At 30.5% G+C, this 13,612-nt stretch overlaps 1 protein-coding gene across 1 annotated transcript; it reads right to left on the bottom strand.

Annotated features, from left to right (window-relative positions):
- Positions 1-6,050: 6,050 nt before the first annotated feature.
- Positions 6,051-9,985, bottom strand: LOC123894018 (transcription factor MYB46-like). Its single transcript, XM_045943880.1, has 2 exons — positions 9,647-9,985; positions 6,051-6,823 (listed from the first exon to the last, which is right to left on the bottom strand). The coding sequence occupies exons 1-2, from the start codon at positions 9,928-9,930 to the stop codon at positions 6,214-6,216; spliced, it is 894 nt and encodes a 297-aa protein (XP_045799836.1). The 5' UTR covers positions 9,931-9,985; the 3' UTR covers positions 6,051-6,213.
- Positions 9,986-13,612: the final 3,627 nt, after the last annotated feature.

A 13,612-nucleotide genomic window follows, 5' to 3' on the forward strand; every position in this document is an offset into this window, starting at 1 on the left:
GGAAGTGTCATTGCATGTATACTAGTGTTTGGCACGTGTCTCATGCATTCTTTCGTGTGGAAACTGGAAAGGTACTACATCCACATAATAAGGAGAAAATGGAAAGTAGGAAAATAGTTTCAAAGTGTAACGTTTGTTTGGACTCATACGTTAATTGACCGATTGGTGGACCATAGTTTTATTAACTTTTGAATCATAATTTATTGCTTTAGATTCTCTCCACAATTGTCTACACTCGATGAGAAATTCTTAAACGAGTACTCACCTAAGCATTAATGATTAGACATAATTAATTAAATAATTACAATTTATTATTATGTATTATATAATTATAAATAATTAATAGAATAGTAATTAAAACTAAATCTCAATAAATAAGGAAAGAAACAAAGGGAAAAAAAAGATGTCAAGAAACATGTGCTATTCACTTTATTAATTTTTTTCCTTCTAATTTCTCATATATATTTTTTGTTTCAACTAAGCTCTTTCTTTTTGTTTTTTGTTTTTAATTTCTTTGTTTCAATTATTTTTATGTGAACACTTTGATACTTAATATATTGTTGAATATCCGTTAAGTATAATATCATATTTTGATATTAACTTATATTTACATAATTCATATTTCAAAGAATTTTGGGTATGAAATAGTGGTGCCCAACAATATTAGTTGGGTTGGGTACCAAAGAATTTATGTTATTTTTATTCATTATTATTTTTGTATATATTTTTTGGAAACTTAAGGATTGTCTTAACTATTATGAATTTGTTTGATAAAGAAATAGTGAATAGTTGATAAACAAACTTATATTGTATAAATTATAGCCGATAAACTAGATAATTCAATCTGTATTATTTAGTAAAATTAACGGTTGAATTATCTTATTAATATAAAGTGCCATAAAAAATATTTAATTATTTTAAAGTAATTAAGAAAATAGGAATAAAATGAGAGAAAAATAATAAAATATAAACTATTATTTAGGTGAAATATAAAATATAAATTATAAACTAATTGAATTAGCTTATTAATATAAATGCAAGGTTTCAATTAGTAAAAATAAAATAAAAAGAAAGCTTAGTATGGAAAAAAAAAAACAATATGTTGAGCGTATGAATATGAATCAAAATATAAAATGCACATGTAATTTTTTTTTCTTTTCCTTATTTATAAAGAATTGGTTTTGTTAAATTTATTTTTTTGGTTAAAGAGATTTAGTTTTATTAATTACTACACTATTAATTACTTGTAATTTTTTTAATAAATTAATGATTTGTAATTATTTAATTGGTTGTGCTTAATCATTAATGCTTAGGTGTGGACTCACCTAGGAATTTCTCTTGATTTAGATCTTTTCCGGACTGAGTTATTAGAGTTCAACTCTTTCAAGTTTCAACGTTGCTCAACTCAACAGACTAGGGATATCCCGTGAACCTCGCCACACTGGATCATGTCTCTCTTGATCAGGACCGTCAGATCATTCTTACCTCGCGACACTGGATCTTCACGGTAACATACATCTTACTCGTGAATGATGTATGTTACTCTAAAGATGCCACCATTCTCCGGTCCCCCGTTCCTACCAGTGTTCTCCAAAACCATCAAAAGATCATCTAGTAAAGAAGTTTCCCACATAAACATTATCTTCTTATGCCAAGTACAACCATAGTTTGGTCCCATCTCCACCCGACACCCTCATAATTTTTTTTTTTTTGAGAAAAGGATGCTTATAGCATTTCATTCATAATTAAATGACTTATACATGTCGGTACATCAATGAAAACATGGGAGCGAGCTATAGATGGGGCTACCCTGGCTAAAGCATGAGCTACCTCATTCGCTTGTCTCCTATTAAACTCAACACGAGAGTTTTCGAAATATGACTTAAAACGACGAATACATTCATTCAACACATCCCCAAACTCAGTAATATTGGGCCCTCCCTTATGGAAATAGTCAACCACTGTTTTTGAATCAAGTGCAAAATCCACTCTTTGAAGTTGAAGGTCATGAACCCAATTGATGGCATGAAAGAGTCCCAATGCCTCACCTAAGTCCACGCTACATATTGGTGAAATCCACATAGTTTTGGCTAACACAAACCGACCTTCATCATCACGAATGCACATTCCCAATCCCACGCGATTTTGTTGAGTCGAAAACGACGCGTCAATGTTGCACTTGTATCTACCAATTGTCGGTTTTTTCCAAACAGTCCCTACACGATCAACCCTGTTGTTATTGTTTGTGGCAAGCTCGTCGTTTGTTGTTGTTGATGCAGTCACGGTGGCAATTGTTTGCTGCATGTGCTTGTTGTTATTATTAGCATGCTTCCAGTCCTCAATTAAATGAAAGGCACGGTCCAGAATTTGAGCACATGTTTCTACTGTATTTTGCCATAACCTCATGTTCCTATGTTTCCACAAACTCCACAATATACCAGCCATGTGAGCAGCATCTTGCTCATTTAACTGTTGTAATAGCAGAAAAATTGCATCAACGGCATGATTTGATTCGTTCACAGCGCTTTCGACTTTATCCCATAGCCCAGCGGCCCGCCAAACTTCGGTAGATAAAGGGCAAGTAAACAAGATATGTTCTGTATCCTCATAATTATTGTCGCACACAACACAATTCGGTGGACAATGTACTCCTTTATCTCGCAGCCGGGCCCGAGTTGGAAAGCAACCACGGCATATTCGCCACACTAGATTTTTAACCTTCGGAGGGACTTTGAGTCGCCATATACCTGACCAATAACCGGGCCTTTTAAGATGAGAATTATCGATTAGCTCATCGACACATAAGCGATACGCGCTTTTAACCGAATAATTCCCCTTCTTTTCAGCCTTCCATACCAATCTGTCTGTATTGACCTGCTGCACCAACGGTGTTTTAATAATTTTCTCGACAGTCTGTTGATCAAATAAAGAGCTAATAACATCATGATTCCATTCTTTTGTTGCGACACCCTCATAATTGAAATGTACTATTTCTTGAAAGAAATAAGAAAAGAAGCGGGAACTTTTTTAATAGAATTATAGCAAGTGTATTAAATATAGTCAATAATTATAAACTAAGTTCAGAGATTAAGATTAATATAAAAACTTTAGTAAAAAAGAAAATTAATATAAACAATTCAATATATTTTTTTTATAAGCAAAATTTTATTATAAGGAAGTATTAGGAGTACTCAATTCCTTACGATACAAAGCATATGATTAAGTGTTTTGGAGACATACAAAAAGATTACTACACCGGTCATAAAAAGAAAAAGAGGAGTTTCGGCCTTTGCGACCCTTAAACCAGAACCAAGAAGTAGCTATATGTCTTAGGTGGAATAGTAATCAAAGAAGGTTTTAAGGAACATTAATTTCTAAAATCACAATCAACAATTCAATATGTCTAAAGTAACAAAACATAGTGTTATAATAGTGAATTGTTTCTTGATCGAGTTCAATTCATAAATCATCAGAATATGAAAGACATTAAACACAAGGTATAACCAAATAATAATAAGCTTAGCAATCAGCTTAGCAAAGAATCCTATCTCACATGGGAGAAGTAAGCATGTAGAGACCAGGTTCCATTTCATTAGAAAGCAAGTGGCAAATGGAATGGTTGAATTTCAGTATTGTCCGACAGAAGAGCAACTAGCAGATGACTTTACAAAAGCATTGAAATTGGACAGGTTTGAATATTTAAGAAAGAATCTTGGTCTGATAAAAGTTTGAATGTGTGTTCTAGTTATGAAATCAAGGGGAAGTGTTAGATTGTAATATCATAACAAGAATATTAGTTTGTTAGTTTTGAATAAGTTGGTTATAACTAACTAAGTAAGTTAGTTAGAAACCAAGTTAGTTAGTTAGTTAGGAAGTTGTTATTTGCTTTCTAAGCAACTGTGTTTTTAGATTGTATAAATAAGGATCAATTGTATCATTTGAATAATGGCCCTATGTAGAAAAATAAAAATTTTATTTTCTCTTCATTAGCAATCTAGAGTATTCATTCCTTCCTCATTCGAAATTCATTCAGTCCATTCGAAGCACATTTGCTCGAAACAGAGTTTATGCTCATAGGCTTGCCTTGAACCTATGCAAATTATGCAGTATGTGTGTTTGATGCTTCTTGCTGCGCCAACGATTAAAACCCTTAACTATCACTTGGACCAATTAATTCAGTACTGGTGAGACGTTAGTAATGATTATTATTATATAGTATGACCTTAACTAATGACCTCTAGACTGTAACATCTATTACAATTCATGATACAACTAACTAGGTATATTCAAATTTTGATCAAATGACTCTCTAACCTCTATATATTAATTATTAAACAGTGTTCCAAACACTAGCTAAAGATATAAATATGGAAAATTTATCATAATTCAAGTTAACTATCATACCCAGAATATATATATATATATATATATATATATATATATATATATATATATATATACTGTACTTGTTTCATGCATCTCATGATTCAAGTTAATTGTCATATATACTTATTCAAAGTTAACTAATATTTTTCTTTGAACGGCAAATATATGAGTACTATTCCTCTACAAATGTTGAACAAGAAAACAATGTAGGCTTAAATGCAGTTTTGCCCCCCCTGTTTTGATAAAATCGGAATTTTACCCCCCCTGTTTTAAAACGCGGACTTTTACCCCCCCTGTTTTATAATTTGTTGGATTTTGCCCCCCCTAAAATTCTGCTTTCGAGTAACAACTTTAAAGCTTCGCACACAACTCAATTTTGATCAATAATTTACCAAAAGGATACCGAAATGACCGTAATCGAGTTATCTTTCCACATAATCAAACCCCACTGAATTTGGAGTTACAAAGAGAGATTAATTACCGTTTTAGTGAAGGTATGTCCCCCAAAATTCTGCAAAAAATCTGCTTTCGAGTCACAACTTCAAAGCTTCGCATACAACTCAATTTGGATCCATAATTCACCAAATGGCTACCGAAATGACCGTAATCGAGTTATCTTTCCACATAATCAAACCCCACTGAATTTGGAGTTACAAAGAGAGATTAATTACCGTTTTAGTGAAGGTATGTCCCCAAAATTCTGCAAAAAATCTGCTTTCGAGTCACAACTGCAAAGCTTCGCATACAACTCAATTTGGATCCATAATTCACCAAACGGCTACCGAAATGACCGTAATAGAGTTATCTTTCCACATAATCAAACCCCACTGAATTTGGAGTTACAAAGAGAGATTAATTACCGTTTTAGTGAAGGTATGTCCCCAAAATTCTGCAAAAAATCTGCTTTCGAGTCACAACTTCAAAGCTTCGCATACAACTCAATTTGGATCCATAATTCACCAAATGGCTACCGAAATGACCGTAATCGAGTTAGCTTTCCACAGAATCAAACCCCACTAAATTTGGAGTTACAGAGAGAGATTAATTACCGTTTTAGTGAAGGTCTGTCCAATTACTAATTCTGCAGAAATCTACTTGTGATCTTCAAATTCAACATCGTCTACCGAACACATCGTAACTCCAAATTCGACGAAATTGAAATGCCAACAAGGGTAATTTCGTTAGATTTCCATACATGTAAATAGTATTAAAAAATGAGCTACAGGGTGAGAGGAATGACGAGAATACCAGTAGTAGTTTCATACGATAATTAATTTGAACAGACCTTCACTAAAACAGTAATTAATCTCTCTCTGTAACTCCAAATTTAGTGGAGTTTGATTCTGTGGAAAACTAACTCGATTGCGGTCGTTTTGGTACCAGTTTGGTGAATTATTGATCCAAATTGAGTTCTGTGCGTAGCTTTGAACTTGAGGCTCAGAAGCAGATTTTGTGCAAAATTTTGGTGGGGGGGCAAAATCCAACAAATTATAAAATAAGGGGGGTAAAATTCCGCATTTTAAAATAGGGGGGGTAAAATTCCGCATTTTTCAAAATAGGGGGGGTAAAACTGCATTTAAGCCAACAAGGTATGAACAATTTAATCTGTTCATGGTCACCTTTTACAAGCTAAGAAGATTATTTATATAGTAATCAACTAAAAAAATATTACAAGCTAGTTCTAATGAAATTAATCACCAAGTATAAAGGTCCATAAATTCTGGAGGTAATTTTGACTAAGAAATGGGATCCCAATTAGGAGAAATTGAGAAGAAAAAAAATATAATTGGAAATTAAGGATCATAATTATTGGATCAAACTGAAAAATCAAGAAAAGAGAAAAGATGAAACATCTTTCATCAACTCCTCAAACTCCAACTCTCCCAAATTGAATTGTTCTTGATATAAATTCTCCACTACCTCACTCCTATTTTCAATTTTATTATTATTACTCTCAATAATATTGCAGTTGTTAAGTATAGTGTTGATGTTTATGTCACCAAAATAATAATCACTATTGTTAGTTTCTTTCTTGCACACTTCCTCTTGTACTCCAATATTTACACTTCCAAACACACCATTTTCTAAATAAGAATCTTTAATAATTTCAACTCCATTGTTGAAGTATGATCCACCATGATCTAGCATAGGCAATGTATCAATGTTCATGGTATTGAAAATTGTGTTTTGCAACATTGATGGTGATGATGAGGTGAACATAGGCATGTTCATGTAATTGTTATAATTTGCATGTTGGTGTGTAGAAATATAGGATCCTTGTATATTGAGATCTTTGTTAGGCTCAGGTGAGGACTCATCACTTGCATTTGGTGAGGTTGAAGACAAGTTCTTAAGTTTTTTCTTTATGGTTGAATTCCAAAAGTTTTTTATTTCGTTGTCTGTTCTTCCTGGCAAACGTGCTGCTATTTGAGACCATCTGATTAAAAAGTCAAGCGTATTCAAATGTCAGCTCAATGTATATTGTACTTCTAGTATAATTTAATTTTAAATAATTAGTGTGTGTGTGTAATGTGATCTTATTGGAGGAATTAATGCTTTGCATGGAAGCTAATTAAAAATCGTAAACAAAAGAAAAATATGGAGTGTCTTCAACTCAAAGTTCTTATTAGCTTATATTATTAATTGATATATGTTCATTGAATGTTGTTACTGGTTTGAACCTCAAAATTTGTGTGTCTGTCATGTTTGATTCTGAAAGTGTTTATATTATATACAAGATAGAGAACATATAACATCATTTATTCTTTGTTAATTTTTCATTTGTTTGAGGGAGAAAAGAAAAAAAAATGTAATGAAAAATGTTTTTATTTTATTCTATATACTAGTATGCCTTTGGTGGATTATAGTGGGTGGGTGTCTCATCACTCTCATGGATGATATGGTTTTTCTTATTAAAATAAAATAAATTGAACTTAGGTATCTTAGAAAATTTGTATTCTTTGATATGGTAACATGCATGCAAACATATAAACTTCAGAAATAACACTCATTTTAGAATTCATTCTTCTTTTTTAGCCATGAATAACAACACAACTAAACATCTACCCCTCTTCCATGAAAATGTAATGTCTAATTAAAGACATAACCTAGATTTTACATAATTGAAAATTAAATATAATGTGCATTTATCTATATATATAATTCTTAAATAGTTCTCCTAACCCTAATCCACTTAGACCAATCAAATTGTTTCATTTAGCCACATCATTTATATTATTATTATTATTATTAGTTATTATTATTATTATTGTCATCTCTATACTTTTCATATTCTACATTTATATACTTATGGCTTTTTAATATACACTCACTCAAGCTTTTACTCAGCCTTTACTTTTTTTGGTGAATATAATAATTTTTGCTTACTATATTATAATAAGGAGAATACAAAAATACACACTAATTAACTTTGTAACTCTCGGTAATATATTTTTCATCTCTTAAGTCACAATTCAATTTTCATCCCTTGGACTCTTCTACCAATATTTTAATATATAGCTTACAACTATTTTAATTTGTATCCTATTCATATTTTCCTAACTAACCATTACGAATGTTAGAAACAAATATTTTCATCCACTGGTGCTCAATCATGTGCTTAATAAGATTACCATTTGTTTTTCCGGTTGAATGTGAGAATAGATTTTTTCATATCTTATAATGTGCAATTTCTCTTTCCATTATCTTGCCTCTTCATCTTTTGTGCATCAGGTATAAATACTTATGTTATTTTCTAAAACCATGATTTGTTGTAGTTATTTTATTTTTTGCAAACATTAACTTTTTGCATAACAAATAAAATTAAGAGAATTTGACATTTTTTGTTTGTTGCAGATCATACATTCAACTTTTGTGTTGCACATCATTTATAGGTTTAGTTAATTGTTACTGTATATGTGTATTTATATTCTATTATGATACAAATTAAATAATATATACTTTATTTTTAATTGAATTATGTAATAGTTATTTTACTTTCCTTTCCTTTACTTTTTTATTTATTCATTTTTTTTATTGATATACTTATTTTTATAATTTTTGATTTTAGGCTTTGGGTCATCATCTCTTACTCAAACGAACTGAACTGTGAGGTTGATGCTCTTCACATATATGTCCCTTTGGAATATTTTTAAAAGGTATGTACCCTTTAATTTTATTTGTTTTATTTGAGTTTTTCTAATTCTGTCACTATTTATATGTCAATTGTGTGACTTAGATTTTGTCACATATCTTTTCATCCAATCCTTTGTGTGTTTTGAAATAGATTTATATGTTGTGCGGAGATATATCATATTACTCCTGTATATATAAATTTTAGATAGTCATTCTGTTACTCATGTAAAGTAAACCATAATCCTTAAACCAATAATATTTCTTCAGTTAACCACTCACTTACAATGCCACACCACTTCTCCTTAGAAAATAAATCTTTTGAATTTCGGATTCTCTATTTTATTATTATTATTATTTTGATAATATGTAATGTTTCAGTTTTATGCAATTGTAAAATAAAAATAATTGCATCACACCCGTGCATCGCACGGGTAAGGGTCTAGTATATGTTCTCACTCTCACAATTTTTTTTGGTGCGTGTTCTATGGCATTACGAAAAGTATTATGATATATAATTATATATTACTACTTGCAAGAACAAGTGTTGTATCTTGATTTTAAATTACAGCTCGCAACCAATATTATTCTATAAATTTTGAGTCTCTACTACTATGGCATTGCAACCACAATTTTGATCAAATTGGTCGAATTTTTTCACATTTCACCTCAAAAAGCAACTACAATTTAAAATTATGTGCGTATAATAATACTAGTTCCTCCTAAAGTTACTCAATGATATGATATGTATTTTTTTTGTTTATAACCCTCTGGTTCCAAGGAAAAATGGGCCCTAGTTCGGCCGCAAGGTAAGTAAAGTCTGGCCAAGAAATTATTCCACCCAGGAATATTCTAAATTTGGTTATATTAAGAAGTATTCATTCCGATTTCATATATAATCAAAGATTTTTTTTAGAGTAATCGAATAACTGATGTACAAAGTCCAAAATATATGGACTAGATACATCAGTTATTCAATAAATTTTTTTTTTTTTGACAAAGTTATTCAATGAATCTTAAAAAAAAATGTTATTTGCTTATATATATATATATATATATATATATATATATATATATATATATATGAGATGTGATAGAGTATTTTGGAGTGAAAAAGAATATTAATGACCTGTTTCCAAGAAGGGTATGAAAATGAATGATGAGTTCTTCTTCTTGTTGTGAGAAAGCACCTCTTTTAAGATCAGGCCTTAAATAATTGATCCATCTTAGCCTACAACTTTTGCCACATCTTTCTAATCCAGCATTTCTTGCCACATCACTCCAACAACCTTGTCCATTCCTTACCATATAGTTCATAAGTTTCTCATCTTCTTCTGGTGACCATAATCCTTTTCTAAGCTTCTTCTTATTATTGTTGTTATTTTTAGTACTAGAAACCTCTGGCTTTCTCATTGTATATGCACAACTTAATTTCCTTCCCAAATTGGTTAATAATTTGATATGCTAATAATTTGATATATCAATATGAAACATATGGTTATATTTATAGAGATATAAGGAAAAAGATTAGATAGAAGCTTCATATGAAGGAAATAAATTAATGATGACTATGATTATGATTGTGATGGTTACAGTGTTTGCTTACAATATAGGAAAGAGTGAGATAAAAGGGTTGGTAGTAACTAAGAAACGGTTTGGAGAGAGACACAATATAAGTAATTCAGAAATATTGGTTGTCGTCTTGTCTTTGACTCCATGGCCAATTTGTTGTCTTTTTTTTTTTCTTTCTAATTTTTCTTCACTCACAAGGTAATTATTACATACATGAATGTAACATAGTTTTAGAATCGAGAATTGGGTCAAACTCAACTTTGTAAAATCAATTTGTAGGATGGGAATTGCCTCTTATTTATAAATTTATTTAGGCTAACTCACACTTGGTGTGAGACTTCTTAAAACATCCCTTCACACATAATATTATTGGACTTGATGTATGGATATAAATGGTGAGTGGTCCGATAATGGATAGTCCAACGAATTTTAGAGAGACTCTGATCAATACATCCTAGAATTAAGAATTAGGTTAACTTATTCCTTCAAAATCAACTTATAAAATGAAAATTGTTTTTTACTTATAAACTTTTATGCAGATCAACTTTGGAAGAATATTTTTAAGTGGATGAAAGTGACTTATATAAATTTTGAGGAGGTTTGGAGCCACTTCAACAGTTTTGGGGCTTTGGTGAAGACTAATAAAAATGCTAAAGGCCGCCATCTAATTTGGTTAGCTACCACGTGGAGTTTATGGCGTGCTCGAAACAACACAATGTTTAGAGGAGTTGTTGCTAATGTGTCAGTCATAGTGGATCAGATTATTTTTATTACGTGGTTTTGGTTTATAGGTCGTATAGGGAACAATTCTTGTTATAAGTTCTCTGATTGGTGTATTGATCCATTAGCCTGCCTCCATAGTATATAATGGAGGTTCTCCGAATTGTAAGGGTTGAGTACACCTTATACTCCTTATAATTCAATTATTTGCTTATCAAAAAAAAAAACTTAACGTGTAACTTCTTAACAATATACCATGTATACCATATATAGTGTGACATAAAATATATATATCAAACGTATATAATAGTTTGTTTTATAACCAAGTTAAGTTTTTTGCTTCCACTTCACATAATCTCTCAACACGTGTAGTTGAAGATATATAGAAGTAGTACAACAAATATTAAGAATTAATAATGAATAAAAGCTAGGACGGCACACACTTTAATGAACATATATAGATTGTTTCTTAATTTAATATTTTTAACATAAGATCCACATGCTTAAGTTTTCATTACAAAAATTTGGATTAAGTAAAACAGACTCAAATATATTTGTTGATTTTAATCAATGTACTGTATTATACTGTGCACGCATTCCCTAAAATTTAAGTGACAAAAGAATATATTTGAAGCTTTTTCCAATCCATATATAGTGCCACAATTTTTATTTATTTAAATAATGTGTTGAGTATGACTTATAGTTACTGATAAGTGGATAGAGATGATCGAGCATAGTGAGAGATTATATTTATACTCGGGTCAAGTCCAACCATTTGTTTTGGGGTCAATTTTGACATCAAGTGGTTTCGACCCCTCCCGATCGTGTGTTCACTGTCTACATTGATTGTTTCGTTATTCTTTTGAACCAAATTGGTATTCTAACAATATATATCTGCAAATAATCCCAGCTATTAGATGATATGAGAATAATGATTGTTTAATTGGTTGATTAATTGTTAAGCCAAATTCAAGTGCATATTATAGAACTACTACTTTCACCAGCTAGAAATTGGTTTTTATAAACTAAGTCAAGTATATTGTATTAATTTAGCATTTGGTTAATTACTTATATATGTAATGATTATTTACTCCAAAGTAAGTTTGTGGATTGTCTAACTAATTAAGGAAAAGGGAATCAGTTTTACTATAAAGAATGTTACTACTCTCTCTAATGGGAATGTAATGTTCCTTAATCAAATGTAAATGTGAATGGATTGACTCACACATGCACATCACGTGCAATTTAGCTTATATAGACTAATATGACTTTTATTATAAATAAGTGATCAAAATATCTTACATAAATTATGGTTGAAGTAAGCAAAGCGATACACTTTAACTTTCTATGTTTTATTTTTGTCAAAAACAATAGGCTTTCCCTGTTTTTCTTGTGCACATTTTTTTTTAGGACCAATTAATTAAAGGTGAATCATGTGATAAAAAGAAAGAAAGAAATGGCACAACAAATCATTGACTTCTTTTCCACCTTTTTAATTCCTAGGACAAAAATATATTGATGAAATTCAGTTTTCTTGCTCCAAATTATCTAAGCATTTAAGTTAGGCTTCGATTTATATAGATGAGATTTATAAATTCATGTCAAGTCTTATTTTTATTTAATGTGTGACTTGAGTTTTTCTCAATACACTCACTTTGAGATTGGTTTGTGAATTAAACGGTGGATGACACAAATGATAGGCTCCAATACTATATTAGGTTTTTGTATTGAGTCTAAATTATTATCACAAAATTGACTTATAAATTAATGACTATATATCCACCATTTAAAAACAAATATTGAGATTTTATTTCATTTAATGTAAGACTCTTAATAGATTACTAGATGTAATTGATAAGGCATAATGTCGCGATTTTTAATAAGAATTGTGAGTTATAAATATCACCTACATATAAACTAAATCTTTATAAAAATCAAATAAATATACTTTTTCGATAGGGCGTGATTTTTAATAAGAATTGTGATTATAAAAATAAAAATCATTTGAAGGAAGTAGATTTCAATTTTTTTATTTACTTAAACTTTTGGAAAAACAAATTTAAAAATAGTTCATTTTATTATACCCACGTAAAATTAAGTGCTTAACACACAACACACACTCAAAACATATGACGTACTTACCATCAAACACTCAAAACATATGATACATGCTCTGTTTGGTAAAAATAAGTTGTAAGCTAGTTAATTTATAGCTCTGTTTTGTGAAAAAATGACAACTATAACACTTCTTTTATAGCTCTGGAATTTTTACTTAGTGTGTCTATGGGTGTGCTCGTGTGTGTGCACATGCGTGCGTCCGTGTGTATTAAAATAAAAGGATGGCTATTTCTTTGGTTAGAAACAGACTCTCAATTGGTTACTCTTGCTTTTAATTCAACCACCTATTATATATGATCTTGCCCTTTGAAAATTAAAAAATATGTGGTTGAATTATATATGTTGAGTTAAAGAAGAATATATGGGTTTCCTTACGCCTCCATAAGTTATGGACCGGTCTTCTTCATCTTTAAAGTATTTGGGATTTGGGATTATTTTTAAGCGTTAATCCACCATAAATCATATATCAAAGTGGGCTATAAGCCGTCCGTTTTATCAAAAAAAAAAAATAATTGGATTATCAAAGTGATTATTCCATTCTAGAATGTGAGCTACATATCCCTATTTTGTTTACAATGGATTTGAACATCGAACTCATGATCTTTGGTATATTACCCAAATTCCTTACTACAGCTTACATATCACTACAAAAAAACTTTGAATTGTGATTGATGATCAACGATAG

The sequence above is a fragment of the Trifolium pratense genome, linkage group LG7, assembly GCF_020283565.1.
Source record: "Trifolium pratense cultivar HEN17-A07 linkage group LG7, ARS_RC_1.1, whole genome shotgun sequence".
Classification (NCBI taxonomy): Eukaryota; Viridiplantae; Streptophyta; class Magnoliopsida; order Fabales; family Fabaceae; genus Trifolium; species Trifolium pratense.

Coding starts and splice junctions, on each gene's coding strand:
- LOC123894018 (XM_045943880.1), bottom strand. CDS start 9,930: ATGAGAAAGCCAGAGGTTTCTAGTACTAAAAATAACAACAATAATAAG. Junction 6,824..9,646: donor CATACCCTTCTTGGAAACAG/GTCATTAATATT, acceptor CTTTTTAATCAG/ATGGTCTCAAATAGCAGCAC.